Below are 15,896 nucleotides of genomic sequence, written 5' to 3'. Positions count from 1 at the left end.
GACAAATACTAATTGTGAGAATAAATGGCATGGCAGCATATGTTTCTATCTTATTTGGTTAACACAACCAGCATGATGTTAAAGTAGGAAGTTATATCAAAGGTTTTAAAGTTAAAGGCAGATTACGTACACCTTGTTAAACTCGCACTGTATATTCAAACATGAAGAGAAATTGGATTCACTTTAAGGTGTCCTCATTCGAATGACTCCACTGAGGTATTCATTTCAATAAACACATATCACCTGCTTTTTAAAAAATCCGATTCTCAATCCCACCTAAAGTCTTGTCCCACCATCTCATAGAATTTGATATTAAAAGGCCTATAAAAGTCCCGTAGCTGCTCAATGACCTCTCGGTCGATCTGCACGTGAGTTCTACCCTTTGACTTGCCCAGGCAGCGGGGCTGGCTGCTGCTCTCTGGCTTCTTCAGGCAAGGGAAGCCTTTGGTTCGGTTAAAGTAGAAGTGCTTGTCTGTGATGATGCGTTTGAGACCCAAGAAGTCCTGGACTCGGCCCAGCTCCCCCGCCGGGTCCGTGATCAGCCGCTCGCCGCTCACAAAGTGGATCTGGGAGAGGCGAAAGTACTGCAGCCAGTTCTCTAGGTGGAGGATGTACATCCCTATGCGGATAGCGTTCCATGAGGTGTCTACCAGACCCTGGCTCCGGTTCTGGAAGGCCAGCTCCTCGAAGGTGGGGATGTCCGGCTTCTTGGACAGGGTCTGTGTGTAGTCTGAGATGGCCCTGGTGACTGGGTTACGCACCACCACAATCAGCTTGGTGTTTGGGGACATACTGGCGATGCGTCTGGGAGCCTCTCGTGTCACAAAGTAGCTGGGGGTTTTCTCCAAGGTGATTTGGCTGTCTAGAGTCCGTGGCATTAGTCCTCTAAATAGGGAAAGACAGAAAGAGAAAAATGTTGACTTACAATGCATTTTTTTATGCCAGGAATCCATTGTATTAGTACTCTAGAAGGGGATAGAATAGTAAAGCAATTTAATTGTCGTGCAGAAATTGTTATCCACATCGATAGCTGAAAAGGTTTCATGAAAACAACTCCTGTTCCCTATCTCCAGGGTGACAGTGATGCTGAGGGCTGGAGGGAAATCATCCAATCACATTTTAGACTGGTGTTCATAAATCACCATCACCTGCATTAAGGACATCCAACAGAAAAAGATGCTTGGGAGAATCTGGGTCACACTAAATAGGTCATCATCTTAAAATGTTTGTAAAGTTTTTCTCATATCCACAGAATCTATGCATAGCAAAGTAAAGACTAGTGTTCTGATATTTTCCAAGAAAATGTAGAGACTGGCATTGCTCTGGGAATTTCCTTTCATCATTCGAGCAATGGGAGTTAAGAAATGCATCAATCCTGTTTAAAACCTGGGTTATGCAAAAGTTGGATTTAAACATGGAGCCACTGGAGCCACATGAGCCAAGTAAAGCCCCAACGGCCAAACCCTCCCCTAACCCGAACAACGCTGGGCCAAACCCTCCCCTAACCCGAACAACGCTGGGCCAAACCCTCCCCTAACCCGAACAACGCTGGGCCAATCGTGCATCGTCCTATGGGACTCCCGGCCATGGCTGGTTGTGGCACAGCCCGGGAATGAACCCGGGTTAGAACAGAAGTGTGTCTTCTGGCTTTCCCAACATGCTTCTGGTCCACCTCTCTAACCTCTAGGCTACTGGGCTTTCCCATAGTGTATCCATAATACAAGCTCTAGATCCAGTAAAATGCTTCTTCCCTCCAGGTCAGGACCTTATTTCCTAGAAACATTTGAACATTAACATGGATAGATCCCACCTGAAGTGCATCAAGCAGTTTCTCCAAAAACCATTCTTGCACTAAAACAGATACAGTAAATAAAATAGTAACTTCATGTCTATGACTGATGATTCTGTGATTCCTTTGTGGCAACAGTTTGGGGAAGGCCCTTTCCTGTTTCAGGGTGACAATATAGAAATGGTTTGTTGAGATCTTTGTGGAAGAACTTGACTGTCCTGCTCAGAGCCTATTCTCAACCCCATCGAACACCTTTGGGATGAACTGGAACACCGACTGCGAGCAGGGCCTAATCGCCCCAACATCACTGCCCGACCTCACTAATGCTCTTGTGGCTGAATGGAAGCAAGTCCCCGCAGCAATGTTCCAACATCTATTGGAAAGCCTTCCCAGAAGAGTGGAGGCTGTTATTGCAGCATAGGGGGCTACCATCTCCATATTAATGCCTATGATTTTGGAATGAGATGTTTGACTTGAAGGTGTCCACGTACTTTTGGTCGTGTAGTGTACCTTTACAGTCTGAGAAATATTGATCAGTTTAGCTTGATTTATGAATCCTGTGCTGGTCTGCTGGGTGTCTCAGTTAGCCTCACCAGTTTAGGGCCACAGGCAATCATTAATCTCCCATGGGATGGAAGGACAAGAACAGCAGTAGCACCATCCCCAGAAAACAGCTTTACCGTACGCTAAAAACATGCTACTATATCTCAGGTGCTATGTGATGGAGTCCTAACTTAGTTACATCATCAACCTTAACCTATAGTATAGCATATTCTTCCTCTTTCTTCACACTTCCATCATCATACATGTATTATTGAGTTGATGGAATTTTAGGAAACTATATAATCTCATGGAGAAAGCTACAGACATTCCAACACTGTTGGGTTATATAATTTCAAACGCTACCCTTTTCTGTTTAGACAATTCTTACCAACACTGTTAAAATTAACAGCTGCAATTAGGCATATTACATAAACCTTTTTAAAAAATCCACACAACCAACACCCAGGATAGTGTTACTGACAGTCTAACACTTCCCCTGTTGCCTAGTGCAGGAGCTGAACGCAGCGTGAACAAGATCTGAAATTCTCACTCTTTTGCTGATGAGGAGTGTTGGTGCTGTACTAGCTTTAGCAGCAGTAATTCGTAGCATTTCCCAAAGTGCCACCAAGAAGTGCATTTCTTGTCGATTAGGAATGAAAGAAAAACCATCACCTCCTGTAACTTTATTTAATCCACCAAGGTTTCAGATGAGACCAGGACACAAAGAGGTTATGTGGAGCTTTCCATAGAGAAAACCATAATGGAACATATCATTCATGGGATGCTCTTACTTCACACAACCAATTACATTCTCCATTTTCCAAGTACAAGACGACAATGATCCACTGCCTAAAGATGGACATGTGCATTTTGGGGAGCACAAGAACAACATGACATGCTCACATTATCCACTGGGTTTGCTGAGTCATGGGTTTGGTTGAACAGAAACCTAGCTTGAATCAAACTTTATTTGTTCATGATTGGAGTGATGAGATACACATGTACATTTGCTCTTTCGATTATTCCCCCCTTCTCTTTGTCATTAAACATTAACAACTTGTCAGGGACAGCTTTATCACTGTTTTATTAATCTGATTTAAATTGGTGGAATTTGCATTACCATGATGTGAACTTCCATAGTGCAGTCCTACATGTTGTGCACACATTCTCATTTCAGCAGGGACTTAATCCATGTCATGTATTTGAAAAATGAATTTACCCTCTCAGGTGTAATCAGAAAGAAATATGCAATAATTACAATATATTACATTGATCAAATAAATTGTCCACCTGCTGTTCTCTATAGTTTTTTTTATTGAACTAACATTTGTTTTACAGATATTGAATATTATAAATTAAAGCCCATTCACATGATCACAAAACATTCAATTGACCAGAATATTTTTTTTATTTTTTTTTATTTTACCTTTATTTAACCAGGCAAGTCAGTTAAGAACAAATTCTTATTTTCAATGACGGCCTAGGAACAGTGGGTTAACTGCCTGTTCAGGGGCAGAACGACAGATTTGTTCCTTGTCAGCTCGGGGGTTTGAACTTGCAACCTTCCAGTTACTAGTCCAACGCTCTAACCACTAGGCTACCCTGCCGCCCCAATATAAACCCGCTTCTCATCAAGAAATATTTAATTCATGTTTAACTATAGTGCCATCTTCCATTTTCCTCTTATGTAAATACCCAAACCGAGGAGAATAACAGTTATTCATGTGAGCATACTGACTGCGTTACTGAGAACACAACCACCACCGTGGGAAATTAGGAATGGCTCCATGCAAAGGTCTGATATCACACCTGAAACTTCCACAAACATGAATTGCCAGTTGCTATTTGCGTTGGCCTTCCTGTATATAGATGCCTGCCTTTTTCAATGGAGGTGCTTGTAGCATAAGAGAGGACAGGAGGCTCTCGCTGTAATTGTAATGTGCCAAGGTTACTGTGACATGTTGTAAGCCATTTAGCAGCAGTGTATTCTGTCCTGACACCCTATGGTGCTTGAAGAGAACAGCGAGCACCTTCAGTAGTGTAGCTTTCTAAAAACCTTCATTGTTGCTCGATAGGCCTACTCTCAAAAGGATAGGGTCACCATGATCACTCCAGCTCTCAATACCCACGAGCTTTGTGGAGCTCTGGGACTAAGTTACAGTGGAGAATGCTGGTAGATGATATATTGTAAATCATATCAGATAACTCTGTAGAATTAACCATTAGTAAAATATTAATAATGAGATAGAATATGGTTGGAAGGTATACACACAATGTGGAACTGTACTGCCATTGCACACATTTTGACACATACAGTACACCCACACACACACACACACACACACACACACACACACACACACACACACACACACACACACACACACACACACATATCTATAAAGCTGTCAGTAACTGGCATTTTGTGTCATGAATCAAAGTTGTAGAGAGATGGATGGGCTCCCTGCTCTGATCATCATCCGGATCCTGTAAGCTGGAACTAAATTGACTGGAGTAATTTACAGCCGTCTCATGTTCAGGTTATTGGTGAAACTCTGAGAGGAGTCAGGATGTGTTACAGGCTTGGCTGTGACATTTTAATCACTCTGTTAAAATGAACCGAGGTGTGGAAGATCTATCCCAACATTGTAAATGTGCCCAGTGCTCACGAGATTGCAAAGGGATAGCAATTCCCCCATCACCGGTAAAAACACACGTGTGTATTTAATACCCCCCTGACAGATGTGTTGAGACCAACACCTAAAAATCATGTCTGGCATACTGTAACATTAAAAGTGCTAAAGGATGTGCCAAGTTCTCTGGCTGCTAACGTGGCTCCACTGAGAAAGTCAACATTGTACAGACACCCAGGCACCAGCTATATCAGGCATGTAAGACCGTAGCAGCAGGTAAAGGTCAGCTTTGGATCATCTCCTTCAGCACAATCAATTAACCCAGACCTCGCCAGTGTAACTTCATTGACATTTCAAATCAAGAGGGAATTGAGTGCATTATAAGAGTCCTCAGTAAATATTTGCTTGTGAACCACAGTAGAGCGTATACATTACTTTGGTATGGTCATTAGCAAGTCTTTGATGTGGACGAAATGGAATGTGTGTGACGGCAGATGCACAGAACACCTGTAGCATCTCTAAGGTTGAGCTAAAATGTAGCATAGCATCTTTCAATAGATGTACAGAACATGTGTAGCATCTCTAAGGTTGAGTTAAAATGTAGCATAGCATCTTTCAATAGATGTACAGAACATGTGTAGCATCTCTAAGGTTGAGTTAAAATGTAGCATAGCATCTTTCAATAGATGTACAGAACATGTGTGGCCTCTCTAAGGTTCAGTTAAAACGTAGCATAGTATCTTTCAATAGATGTAGAGAACACGTGGAGCCTCTCTAAGGTTGAGTTAAAACGTAGCATAGCATCTTTCATTAGATGTACAGAGTCAGGTGTTGATGTGGCTAACTCAAAAACTCAATCATGGAGTATTCTGTTTAATCTCAAACCTTTGTGGCACAGGAGGTTTGTGGCACCTTAATTGGGGAGGACAGGCTCGTGGTAATGGCTGGAGCGGATTCAGTGGAATGGTATCAAATACATCAAACATGGTTTGATGTCATTGCATTTGCTCCGTTTCAGACATTATTATGAGCCATCCTCCCCTCAGCAGCCTCCACTGCTTTGTGGATATTGTTTGGCTTCTTCAGTGTTGTATTCACGTCCTCCACGTTCAAGCTATCATCCACTGTCAGTAGAAAGGTTGTGGCGATGACACACTGTTTTCAACCAAATTAATCCAGGCCTCATGGTACTAATTACCCAGCTTTATGATGAGTCGGAGGATTGGACAGTAATGCGAGGGCCAGGCCTGATCTGATTGGGATTTAAATTGGAAACCATCAATCATGACAAGCAGGCAGCGTCCCTGCAACAGACAGACAGACGGTGAGATTTAGAGAGTGGCCCCTATCTCTGGCAGAGCAGAACGTGTCTGTCATCACACAGACTAATAATGAACCCGGCCTATTATACAATACACAGCTTGTGAGTTACTGCCTACTAACCAGGGACAGGGAGCATGGTGACTTCAACGTATCCATTATCTCTGGTGTTGGGATGGCCTCGGCTCGAGCCGGGGTTATTTGGAAAAGCCCCTGATTAAATTATGACAAAGGTCTCATGGCTCATCATGGTCACTTCCAAATGATCTGTAGAACGTAAGCTGAAGTGAGATCAGTGCAGGGAAAAGCCTGGCATTTAGAGCATGTCTATACTGCTTTCTTGGTGGATGCTAAGAGCATGTTGTTGAAGTGTGGTGTTACACAGTATTGTATGTGGATTTCAAAGCTTTCTCACATACTGCACCTCTATTACCGGGGCCTGAATTATATTCACATTCACATAGACAGTCATACTCTTATCCATTGCTTTCATTCTGAAGCCTTTCATCTTCTAAGTTGTATTACATTTCACAACAATACAGTGAAAACTATCTAAGGTTATAGGATCCAGAGAAAGGTAATACCAGTATGTGAGAAAGCTTTTAAATCATTATAGAGTATGGCTACAAACTACTTTATGTGTCTATGTTTAAGGTATGGCTACGGCATATCTTCAATGACACAAGGAGGGTTAATTTGTACAGACCATGTTATGTTACGGTTGCGAACAACCCAGATTGCAATTACACAGCTTCATGTGTTCTAACGCACAATGCTGTAATAAAACCAGAGTCGCTGTTCAACCCCATCACCAGCTGCAGTCTACTCCCCTCGCCTGGTACGAAGGAAATAGCTTCATTCTGTCTCCACTGGAAAAGATTATCTTATTAATATTTCACTCACTCCCATTTCTGCTGGGATGACGTCCAAGCATTAATCACCAGTCAGCAGCGACAGAAGCTGGTCTCAATGGAAGTCAATTAAGAGTTACCGAGCAATGTCCCAGACAGCAATACTGAAGTCAGGTCAGCTGGTTAACTAGACCAAGAAATCAGTTAGAGTCAACTGCCAAGACAACCAGCAGCAGGTCTTATTCAATTTGAAACAAAGCTCTGATCTGTTGTGTACACACCTTGTCAATCTTTTCCAGAGTAAACTATGTTTTTACATAAGGACTGTCCTGTTTGTCTGTATGGGAAACAAATATTTCAGAATCAGAATCAGTCTGACCTCAATGATGTCTGATTTAGTCGTGTTGTCTGTGCACTACATTTCACAGAAATGACAGCACATTGGAATATTCTAATCCACTGAGGATGTTGAGAGACAATTGCTCTCCTGAAGCAATAAAGTGTTGAATTAAGGCGAACCAAATGCTGTTACTGTGTCTGACTTTTATGTGGGAAAGTGTCCAACTATCCCAAAATGAAGACACTCTCAGGAAGACCCCGAAATCCATGGCTGGCAAGCTGCACATCCTCAGATGAGCATTTCAGTTAATTGTGTAAATGTTTCAGATTAATTAACTGCAGCTCAGCTGCCAATGTCAATGAAACACAATGTAAACAAAACTATTTCAGTGCATGTCAGCCTGTCCTCACATCCTGTTCAGTTTAAACTTGTTTCCTCCTGTCACATTTCGCCCTGTCTGTCTTTGCAAAAGGCTTTCTGCTGAACTGCAGGGAATAATGGAAAACATTACCAACGCATAATGAGACACTGCAAATATTCATTCAGTCTGTAGTTGAAATGCAAATGGTTCCAAAGACACCTGGCATATGCTAGATATAGGAAATATTGGAATGTTGCTGGCAAGGAATCAAATCAAATCAAATAACATTTTATTTGTCACATGCGCCGAATACAACTGGTGAGTGAAATGCTTATTTACAAGCCCTTAACCAACAATGCTTCAAGAAGTTAATAAAACATTTAAAAAACAAGTGTTAAGTAAAAAATAGATGAGTCAAAAATGACAATTTTTGAATAAAAGTAACAAAAATATATATACGGGGGTACCGATACATAGTCAATGTGCGGGGGCAGCGGTTAGTCAAGGTAATTGAGCTGAAATGTACATGTAGTTAGAGTGACTATGCATAGATTATAAACAGATTGTAGCAGCAGCGCAAAAGAGGGGTCTGGGTAGCCCTTTGGTTAGCTGTTCAGGAGTCTTGGTAATCCGTCTGGCCCTGCGGTCTTGTGAATGTTGACCTGTTTAAAGGTCTTACTCACATCGGCTATGGAGAGCGTGATCACACAGTCTTCCAGAACAGCTGGTGCTCTCATGCATGTTTCAGTGTTACTTGCCTCGAAACGAGTATATAAGTAATTTATCTCGTCTGGTAGGTTTGTGTCACTTGTCTGGTAGGTTTGTGTCTGTAATAGTTTGTAAGCCCTGCCACTTCCGAGGAGTGTTGGAGCCCTTTATTAACGCTTTGCCTATTTGATGGTTTGTTGTGGGGCATAGCAGAATTTCTTATAAGCTTCCGGGTTAGAGCCCCGCTCCTTGAAAGCGGCAGTTCTACCCTTTAGCTCAGTGCAGATGTTGTCTGTAATCCATGGCTTCTGGTTTGGGTATGTACATTACATACGGTCACTGTGGGGATGACAACATTGATGCACTTATTGATGAAGCCAGTGACTAATGTGGTGTACTCAACAATGCCATCGGAAGAATCCCGGAATATATTCTAGTCTGTGCTTGCAAAACAGTCCTGTAGCTTAGCATCTGCTTCATCTGACTACTTTCTTGTTGACCGAGTCACTGGTGCTTCCTGCTTTAGTTTTTGCTTGTAAGCAGAAATCAGAAGGATAGAATTATGGTCAGATTTGCCAAATGGAGGGTGAGTGAGAGCTTTGTACCTGTCTCTGTGTGTGGAGTACAGGTGGTCTGGAGTTGTTTTCCTTCTGGTTGCACATTTAACATGCTGATAGAAATGAGTTAAAACTGATTTGAGTTTCCCTGCATGAAAGTCCCCGCCTCTGGATGAGCATTTTCCAGCTCATTGAGTGCTGTCTTAGTGCCAGCATCAGTCTGCAGCAGTATATAGACAGCTACGAAAAATATAGATGTAAACTCTCTTGGTAAATAGTATGGTCGACAGCTTATCATGAGATACTCTATCTCAGGCGAGCGAAACCTCGAGACTTCCTAAGAATTTGTGCACCAGCAGTTGTTTACAAATACACATAGGCCGCCGCCCCTTGTCTTACCAGAGGCTGCTGTTCTATCCTGCCGAAAAAGCTTGAAACCCGCCAGCTGTATGTTAATCATGTCGTCGTTCAGCCACGACTCAGTGAAACATAAGATATCACAGTTTGTAATGTCCTGTTGGTAGGATATACGTGCTCGTAGTTTGTCTATTTTATAATAGATTGATTGTACGTTGGCTAATAGTATGGTAAAGGTAGATTATCCTCTCGGGGATCCTTACAATGCACCTGGACCGTCGTCCACGATATCTCCGTCTTTTCCTCCTGCGAATGACAGGGATGAGGGCCTTGTAGGGTGTCTGGAGTAAATTTTTCCCGTCCAACTCGTTGGAAGAAGAAGAATTCCTCCAGTACGGGGTGAGTCATCGCTGCCCTGATTTCAAGAAGCTCTTTAAGACACGGTGGGAGAAACATTATGTACAAAATAAGTTACAAATAATGCAAAAAAAAACTACACAATAGCACAATTGGTTATGGGATCGTAAAACGGCGGCCATCTCCTTCGCCGCCATTATCATTCCGGAAATTGTTTGAGGCGTGTATACTATGTATTGTACTAACTAGACTAGACTCCAGGAAAAACAGTTTGAACAGAGTTGTGCATATCCCCATTTAATTAATCAAACTCAATTTACTACAGTCAAAACTACACATTTATTTAATTATACATTGATAGGCATGGTGTCGGCCATGTTAGATTCCATCTCTCAGAATAACATCATTGTGTGGCCTTGCCTCCAGGGTGGTCTACCATTCTCAAAAGCTCTTAATGATATGTACAGCTGGGTTACCTAAGGTTGGTAAAGGCTCTATCCCTGTCTCTTTGAGTAGGAAACTCACAACACCACTACCTCTGTCTCTTGCTGCCGGCAACTCCAGCTAATGACTTATTCAATACAAAATCCTAATACCAAAACCTCACTGTGCCATGGTGTCTTTGGAGGATATTCCCGGGAGGAGTTGTTTTTGTAATTAATGTTAACTGCTACATGTTTCTGAGCTATATCGGTATTAAGACTCCTCATTACTAGTGGAAAGAGATGCCTGGGCCAGTGGAATGTGCAGTTCCCTCCGTTAAATGAGCAGCAGACAACTTTCTGTCCTCGTCAACCTTTCTGACGTTAGAGTTCCGGGGCTCAGTATCCTCCCTGAGCCAATTAACGGTGGACCTGGAGAATAATCTTGGCTGAAGCCGATTCTACGAGGCCTCTTGCACAATTTGAACACTTCTCAGGGAATCTATTTGATGTGCGTCTGACTCCTGTAAAATCAGTAGAGCTGAGATGCCCTTTTAAGTTCTGATGGTGATGGTGTGTAGTGATGCAGATTTGTTAGATTTTTTTCATCGTGTGCGAAAATTGGAAAAACGCGTCCACTAAGTGTTGCGTAGTTGGTTGCAGTATAATGTATGATTCAGCTACCCCTTATATAGTCACAGGGATGGAGAGACACTCACATGCAATCTACATTTTTATTTTTACCTTTATTTAACTAGGCAAGTCAATAAGAACAAATTCTTATTTTCAATGACGGCCTAAGAACAGTGGGTTAACTGTCTTGTTCAGGGGCAGAACGACAGATTTTTACCTTGTCAGCTCGGGGATTTTGAATCTTTCTAACCACTAGACTACCTGCCGCCACAAATGAGGCCAAATGGGTCTTATTCTATTCTGGAGATTGAGTAATTGCACCATTTCACTGTCGTCGCACAGGTCTGTCACTTACAGTGGGGTGAAAATAGTTGGATTATGCAAGTAATTCACAATTAAAAAGAATAAAAATAGAGGACAATCTATCACAGTGCCTCATTAGACGATGGTGACAATCATATTATTTAATGCTGAGACCAGGTCGTATTAGTTCTAGTCTGCTTAAAGTTTCAGCCACCATGACTGAGGTGAACTAATCTAGCAAACACTCATTACATTAAAATGGATGGTGTCTCATGTCTTAGACTGAAATCAAATGAAAAATAAGACTCTCTAAAGCACATTAAAGGTGATTTGTATAGAACTTCTGACGTTAATCAGCCAATTTATCTTTCTCATTACTGGCGGCATTTATGTGGCTCTTATTGCAAGATGTCAATGGCTAAACTAAAATTGCTTTCAGAGGGGATTAGAGACACTGTTGCTAGGTCCTGGCCTCTGTGGCATTTTAATTAATCAGTCCCCAAATAGTACTGATGAATTTAGAGCCTGTGTGTGTGTGTGTGTGTGTGTGTGTGTGTGTGTGTGTGTGTGTGTGTGTGTGTGTGTGTGTGTGTGTGTGTGTGTGTGTGTGTGTGTGTGTGTGTGTGTGTGTCTGTGTGTGTGTGTGTGCATGCATGGAGGTGGATACGTAAGTGTGGATGTGTAATTGATAGTTAACGTGAAACTAATTACATGAATACAGTATCTGCTAATATTGGCACTATATTGGCACAACCCTACTGCACACAAACTTCCCACTGTTCTGTTAGTCTAATATTAGCATTATTGCAGTTATATTATAGGCCTATTCTTAACCTTCCAGAGCTAAGTGCGTGAAAAAGCACTGCTATGTCGAGTCCTCAGCCCTGAACTGAATGCCTCCAAGTCCCTTTTATTGATTTAATCAGCTCCCCATGGGTGAGTCTGACTCAATTGACTTAAACACAGCAGGTATAAATGGCTTTACACTGCGATGGGACAGTGAGCACAAACAGGCACCTTGTTCTGTCAGAGAGGAGAATGCGACACCTGTGTAATGCCTGCTTTTAGGCATGCAGGTACCATCTTCAGCAATGGTCTTACGGCTGCCAAGGGATGAGAGCAGGTAGAGTCACACAACTGAGCCAAGCTGAGCTGAGATTTACTGGATCTGGACATGCTGGAAAGGATCATGTGAAAGGAAAATATAAAAGCCAGCGCGGTACTGTTTGGGTAGGCACAATAATGAGAAAAGGCTATTACTCTCCTATGAACTTCTTTATCCAAGGTCTGCCTCGTGGGTCAGAGACAGCGCCAGTGTCCCGTCTCATCGATGTACAGTACACTGGAGGGGCATCCCGTCAGAGGGAAGGCAGGAGGAGTCCTACCTTATCCGAGGTCACTAATCAATATTAGCCATGTTTCTGCTGGAGAGGGTTTCTTAAAAGTCTGCCCCTGAAAATATCTATGACCGTTGATCTGCATGTTTACTTACTGAAATTTGACACTGCAGCTATACTGTGGCATTTCAACCTGGGTATCAAGTCAAAGTAACTTCATCCTTGATTTGGGGCATGATTTACTTGTAATGCTTACGATTACAATTGCTTCCGGTCTGAGTGTTTCTTTTAATCTGGTATTCCGAAATATTTGTACACCTTGAGAAATCAAAGCTTTAGATCAATTATCTCACAAACTACACTATATAGTATGTGCCCCCACCTTCAAATTAGGGGATTTGACTATTTCAGTCACACCGTTGCTGACAGGTATATAAATTGAGCACACAGCCATGCAATCTCCATAGACAAACATTGGCAGTAGAATGTCCATACTGAAGAGCTCATTGACTTTCAACAAGTCAGTTAGTTACATTTCTGCATTGCTACAGCTGCCCCGGTCAATTGTTGTTATTGTGAAGTGGAAATGTCTAGGAGCAACAACAGCTCAGCTGCAAGGTGGTAGGCCACACAAGCTCACAGAACAGGACCGCCGAATGCTGAAGCGCGAGGCAAGTAGCGAGTAGAAATCATCTGTGTTCGGTTGCAGCCCTCACTACCGTGTTCCAAACTGCCTCTGGAAGCAACGTCAACACAAGAACTGTTCATCAGAAGCTTCATGAAATGAGTTTCCATGGATGAACAGCCACACACAAGCCTAAGATCACCATGCGCAATGCCAAGCATCGGCTGGAGTGGTGTGAAGCTCGCCACAATGGAGCAGTGGAAACAGGTTCTCTGGAGTGATGAATCACGCTTCACCAACTGGCAGTCCGTTGGACGAATCTGGGTTTGAGGGATGCCAGGAGAACGCTACCTTCCCCAATGCACAGTGCCAACTATAAAGTTTGGTGTAGGAGGAATGATGGTCTGGGGCTGTTTTTCATGGTTCAGGCTAGGCCGCTTAGTTCCAGTGAAGGGAAAACTTAACGCTACAGCATACAATGACATTCTAGACGATTCTGTACTTCCAACTTTGTAGCAAAGGTTGGAGGAAAAACTTTTCCTGTTTCAGCATGACAATGCCCCCATGCACAAAGTGAGGTCCATACAGAAAAGTTTTTTTGGGATCAGTGTGGAAGAACTTGACTGGCCTGTACAGAGCCCTGACCTCAACCCCATCGAACACCTTAGGGATGAATTGGAACAGCGACTACGACCCAACCTCACTAATGCTCTTGTGGCTGAATGGAAGCAAGTCCCCGCAACAATGTTCCAACATCTAGTGGAAAGTCTTACCAGAAGAGTGGAGGTTGTTATAGCAGCAATGGGGGCTACCAACTCCATATTAATGCCCATCATTTTGGAATTAGATGTTCGACGAGCAGGTGTCCACATAATTTTCGGGCATCTAGTGTATCTACACTGAGAATACAAAACATTAATAACACCTGCACTTTCCATGAAATAAACTGACCAGGTGAATCCAGGTGAAAGCAATAATCCCTTATTGACGTCACTTTTTAAATCCACTTCAATTACTGTAGATGAAGGGGAGGAGAACAGTTAAAGAAGGACATTTAAGCCTTGAGACAATTGAGACATGGATTGTGTGTGTACCCTTCAGAGGGTGAATGGGCAAGACAAAATATTTAAGTGCCCTTGAACGGGGTACGGTAGTAGGTGCCAGGTGCACCGGTTTGTGTCAAGAACAGCAACGCTGCTGGGTTTTTCACACTCAACAGTTTCCCGTGTGTATCAAAAATTGTCCACCACCCAAAGGACATCCAGCCAACTTGACACAACGGTGGGAAGCATTGGAGTCAACATGGGCCAGCATCTCTGTGGACCGCTTTCGACACCTTGTAGAGTCCATGCCCCGATGAACTGAGTCTGCAACTCAATATCCGGAAGGTGTCCCTAGTATTTGTTATACTCAGTGTATCTATGAGTGTTCTCTGCTGTATTGTGTTACAAGAAAGGATCTCTAAGTGATCATTATCAACAATTATCAACAACAAAAAAACAAGAGTGGTAGGTAGAGAGGAGGGAATATACTGCACACTTATTCCATTCCACAAGGTACATGATTAGCCTAATGATCATGAAAAACGTTATGGACTTTCATGAACACAATCGTGGGACGTTCAAGTATACACCCTGGTACACACTTTTAAAGCTGACTGATAATGTCAGAGATACACATTAGAATAGAATGGATACAGATGCAATACACCCAAGAATATTTATATTATCTCATAGGCAGGCCTACATACATTAGGTTGTAGGAAGTTATAAACCTACTTAGCCTAAGCCTACTGTTTTATTGTGACAAATGCCTTTGTAGGGGCCGTGCACTTGTTCAACAAATAAAATATTGAAAATGAAATATATCATAAACAGACAAATTAGTTTCTTATATATTTAAATCAACGTGACATTTCGTACCTGTACCAGTCCAATCCTCTGTCATAGTTTCTATCGAAAAAGTGGGGCTCTGTTCCAAGCGCGCGTACATCTGGATGAATTCGAATGAACTCCAGCACCGCCCTGGTGCCGCCCTTCTTCACCCCGACGATTAGTGCGTTAGGTAACTTTTTGTTTCCATATTTCTGTGCAACAGTAATATTATATTCGGATGGGGCAATACTCCGTTTGTGAGTGATGGGCAAGGCAGAATTTCTACTTTGGTTGCGAGCATGACTTGATCCTTGGTGAGTGAGTGCCACGTTTAAAGTCTCATCCAGAGCAGTCCTCCTGTCCGCGGTGCAATCTTTTTGCAGAAGTTTTTTGCTTCCTACGTTCTTGTGATGGAGGCACATTTTTTCCTCATAACTCTGGGTTGGCATGATTGTACCACAACAAAACAGTATGCTGTAGCATAAATATGTGAAGGACAATGAAATGGTGAATATAAAAATAAATCGTTTGCTCAACCTATTTGAAGATGGCACGATTCGGTTTGAGATCAACCTATATGCCATATCTCCATGGGTCAAGGGACTGCATGTTTTTCTTCTGTGCTGCGCCTGGACTGCGGTGTCTCCCTGTGGAAACGGACTCTGCCTCTGTCAACAACCCAATACGACAGAAAACCAGGTAAATGTTCCTCCAAGAAATTACCTGTGCACAATTTGCATCGTTTTCAATTGAACAATTGTTTGATAACTTTGGAATAAAGTGATTTCAGCCATTTTCTTGGAAAAAGTAGAATGATCCCGCCTAAATGAGTTCATATAGTTTGAGTGGTAGGATGATTGCATCTGTAATATTAACTAATTGCATA

At 42.5% G+C, this 15,896-nt stretch overlaps 1 protein-coding gene across 1 annotated transcript; it reads right to left on the bottom strand.

Annotated features, from left to right (window-relative positions):
• Positions 1-266: 266 nt before the first annotated feature.
• LOC139422218 (heparan sulfate glucosamine 3-O-sulfotransferase 2-like) lies at positions 267-15,594 on the bottom strand. The gene is made up of 2 exons (XM_071173384.1): positions 15,059-15,594; positions 267-885 (listed from the first exon to the last, which is right to left on the bottom strand). Exons 1-2 carry the CDS (start codon positions 15,592-15,594, stop codon positions 267-269), a joined length of 1,155 nt encoding a protein of 384 aa, XP_071029485.1.
• Positions 15,595-15,896: the final 302 nt, after the last annotated feature.

This window comes from Oncorhynchus clarkii, chromosome 12, assembly GCF_045791955.1.
Source record: "Oncorhynchus clarkii lewisi isolate Uvic-CL-2024 chromosome 12, UVic_Ocla_1.0, whole genome shotgun sequence".
In the NCBI taxonomy this organism is placed as follows: Eukaryota; Metazoa; Chordata; class Actinopteri; order Salmoniformes; family Salmonidae; genus Oncorhynchus; species Oncorhynchus clarkii.
Note: the sequence above shows the minus strand (reverse complement) of the source record. Positions and strands in the feature narration are given on the sequence as shown.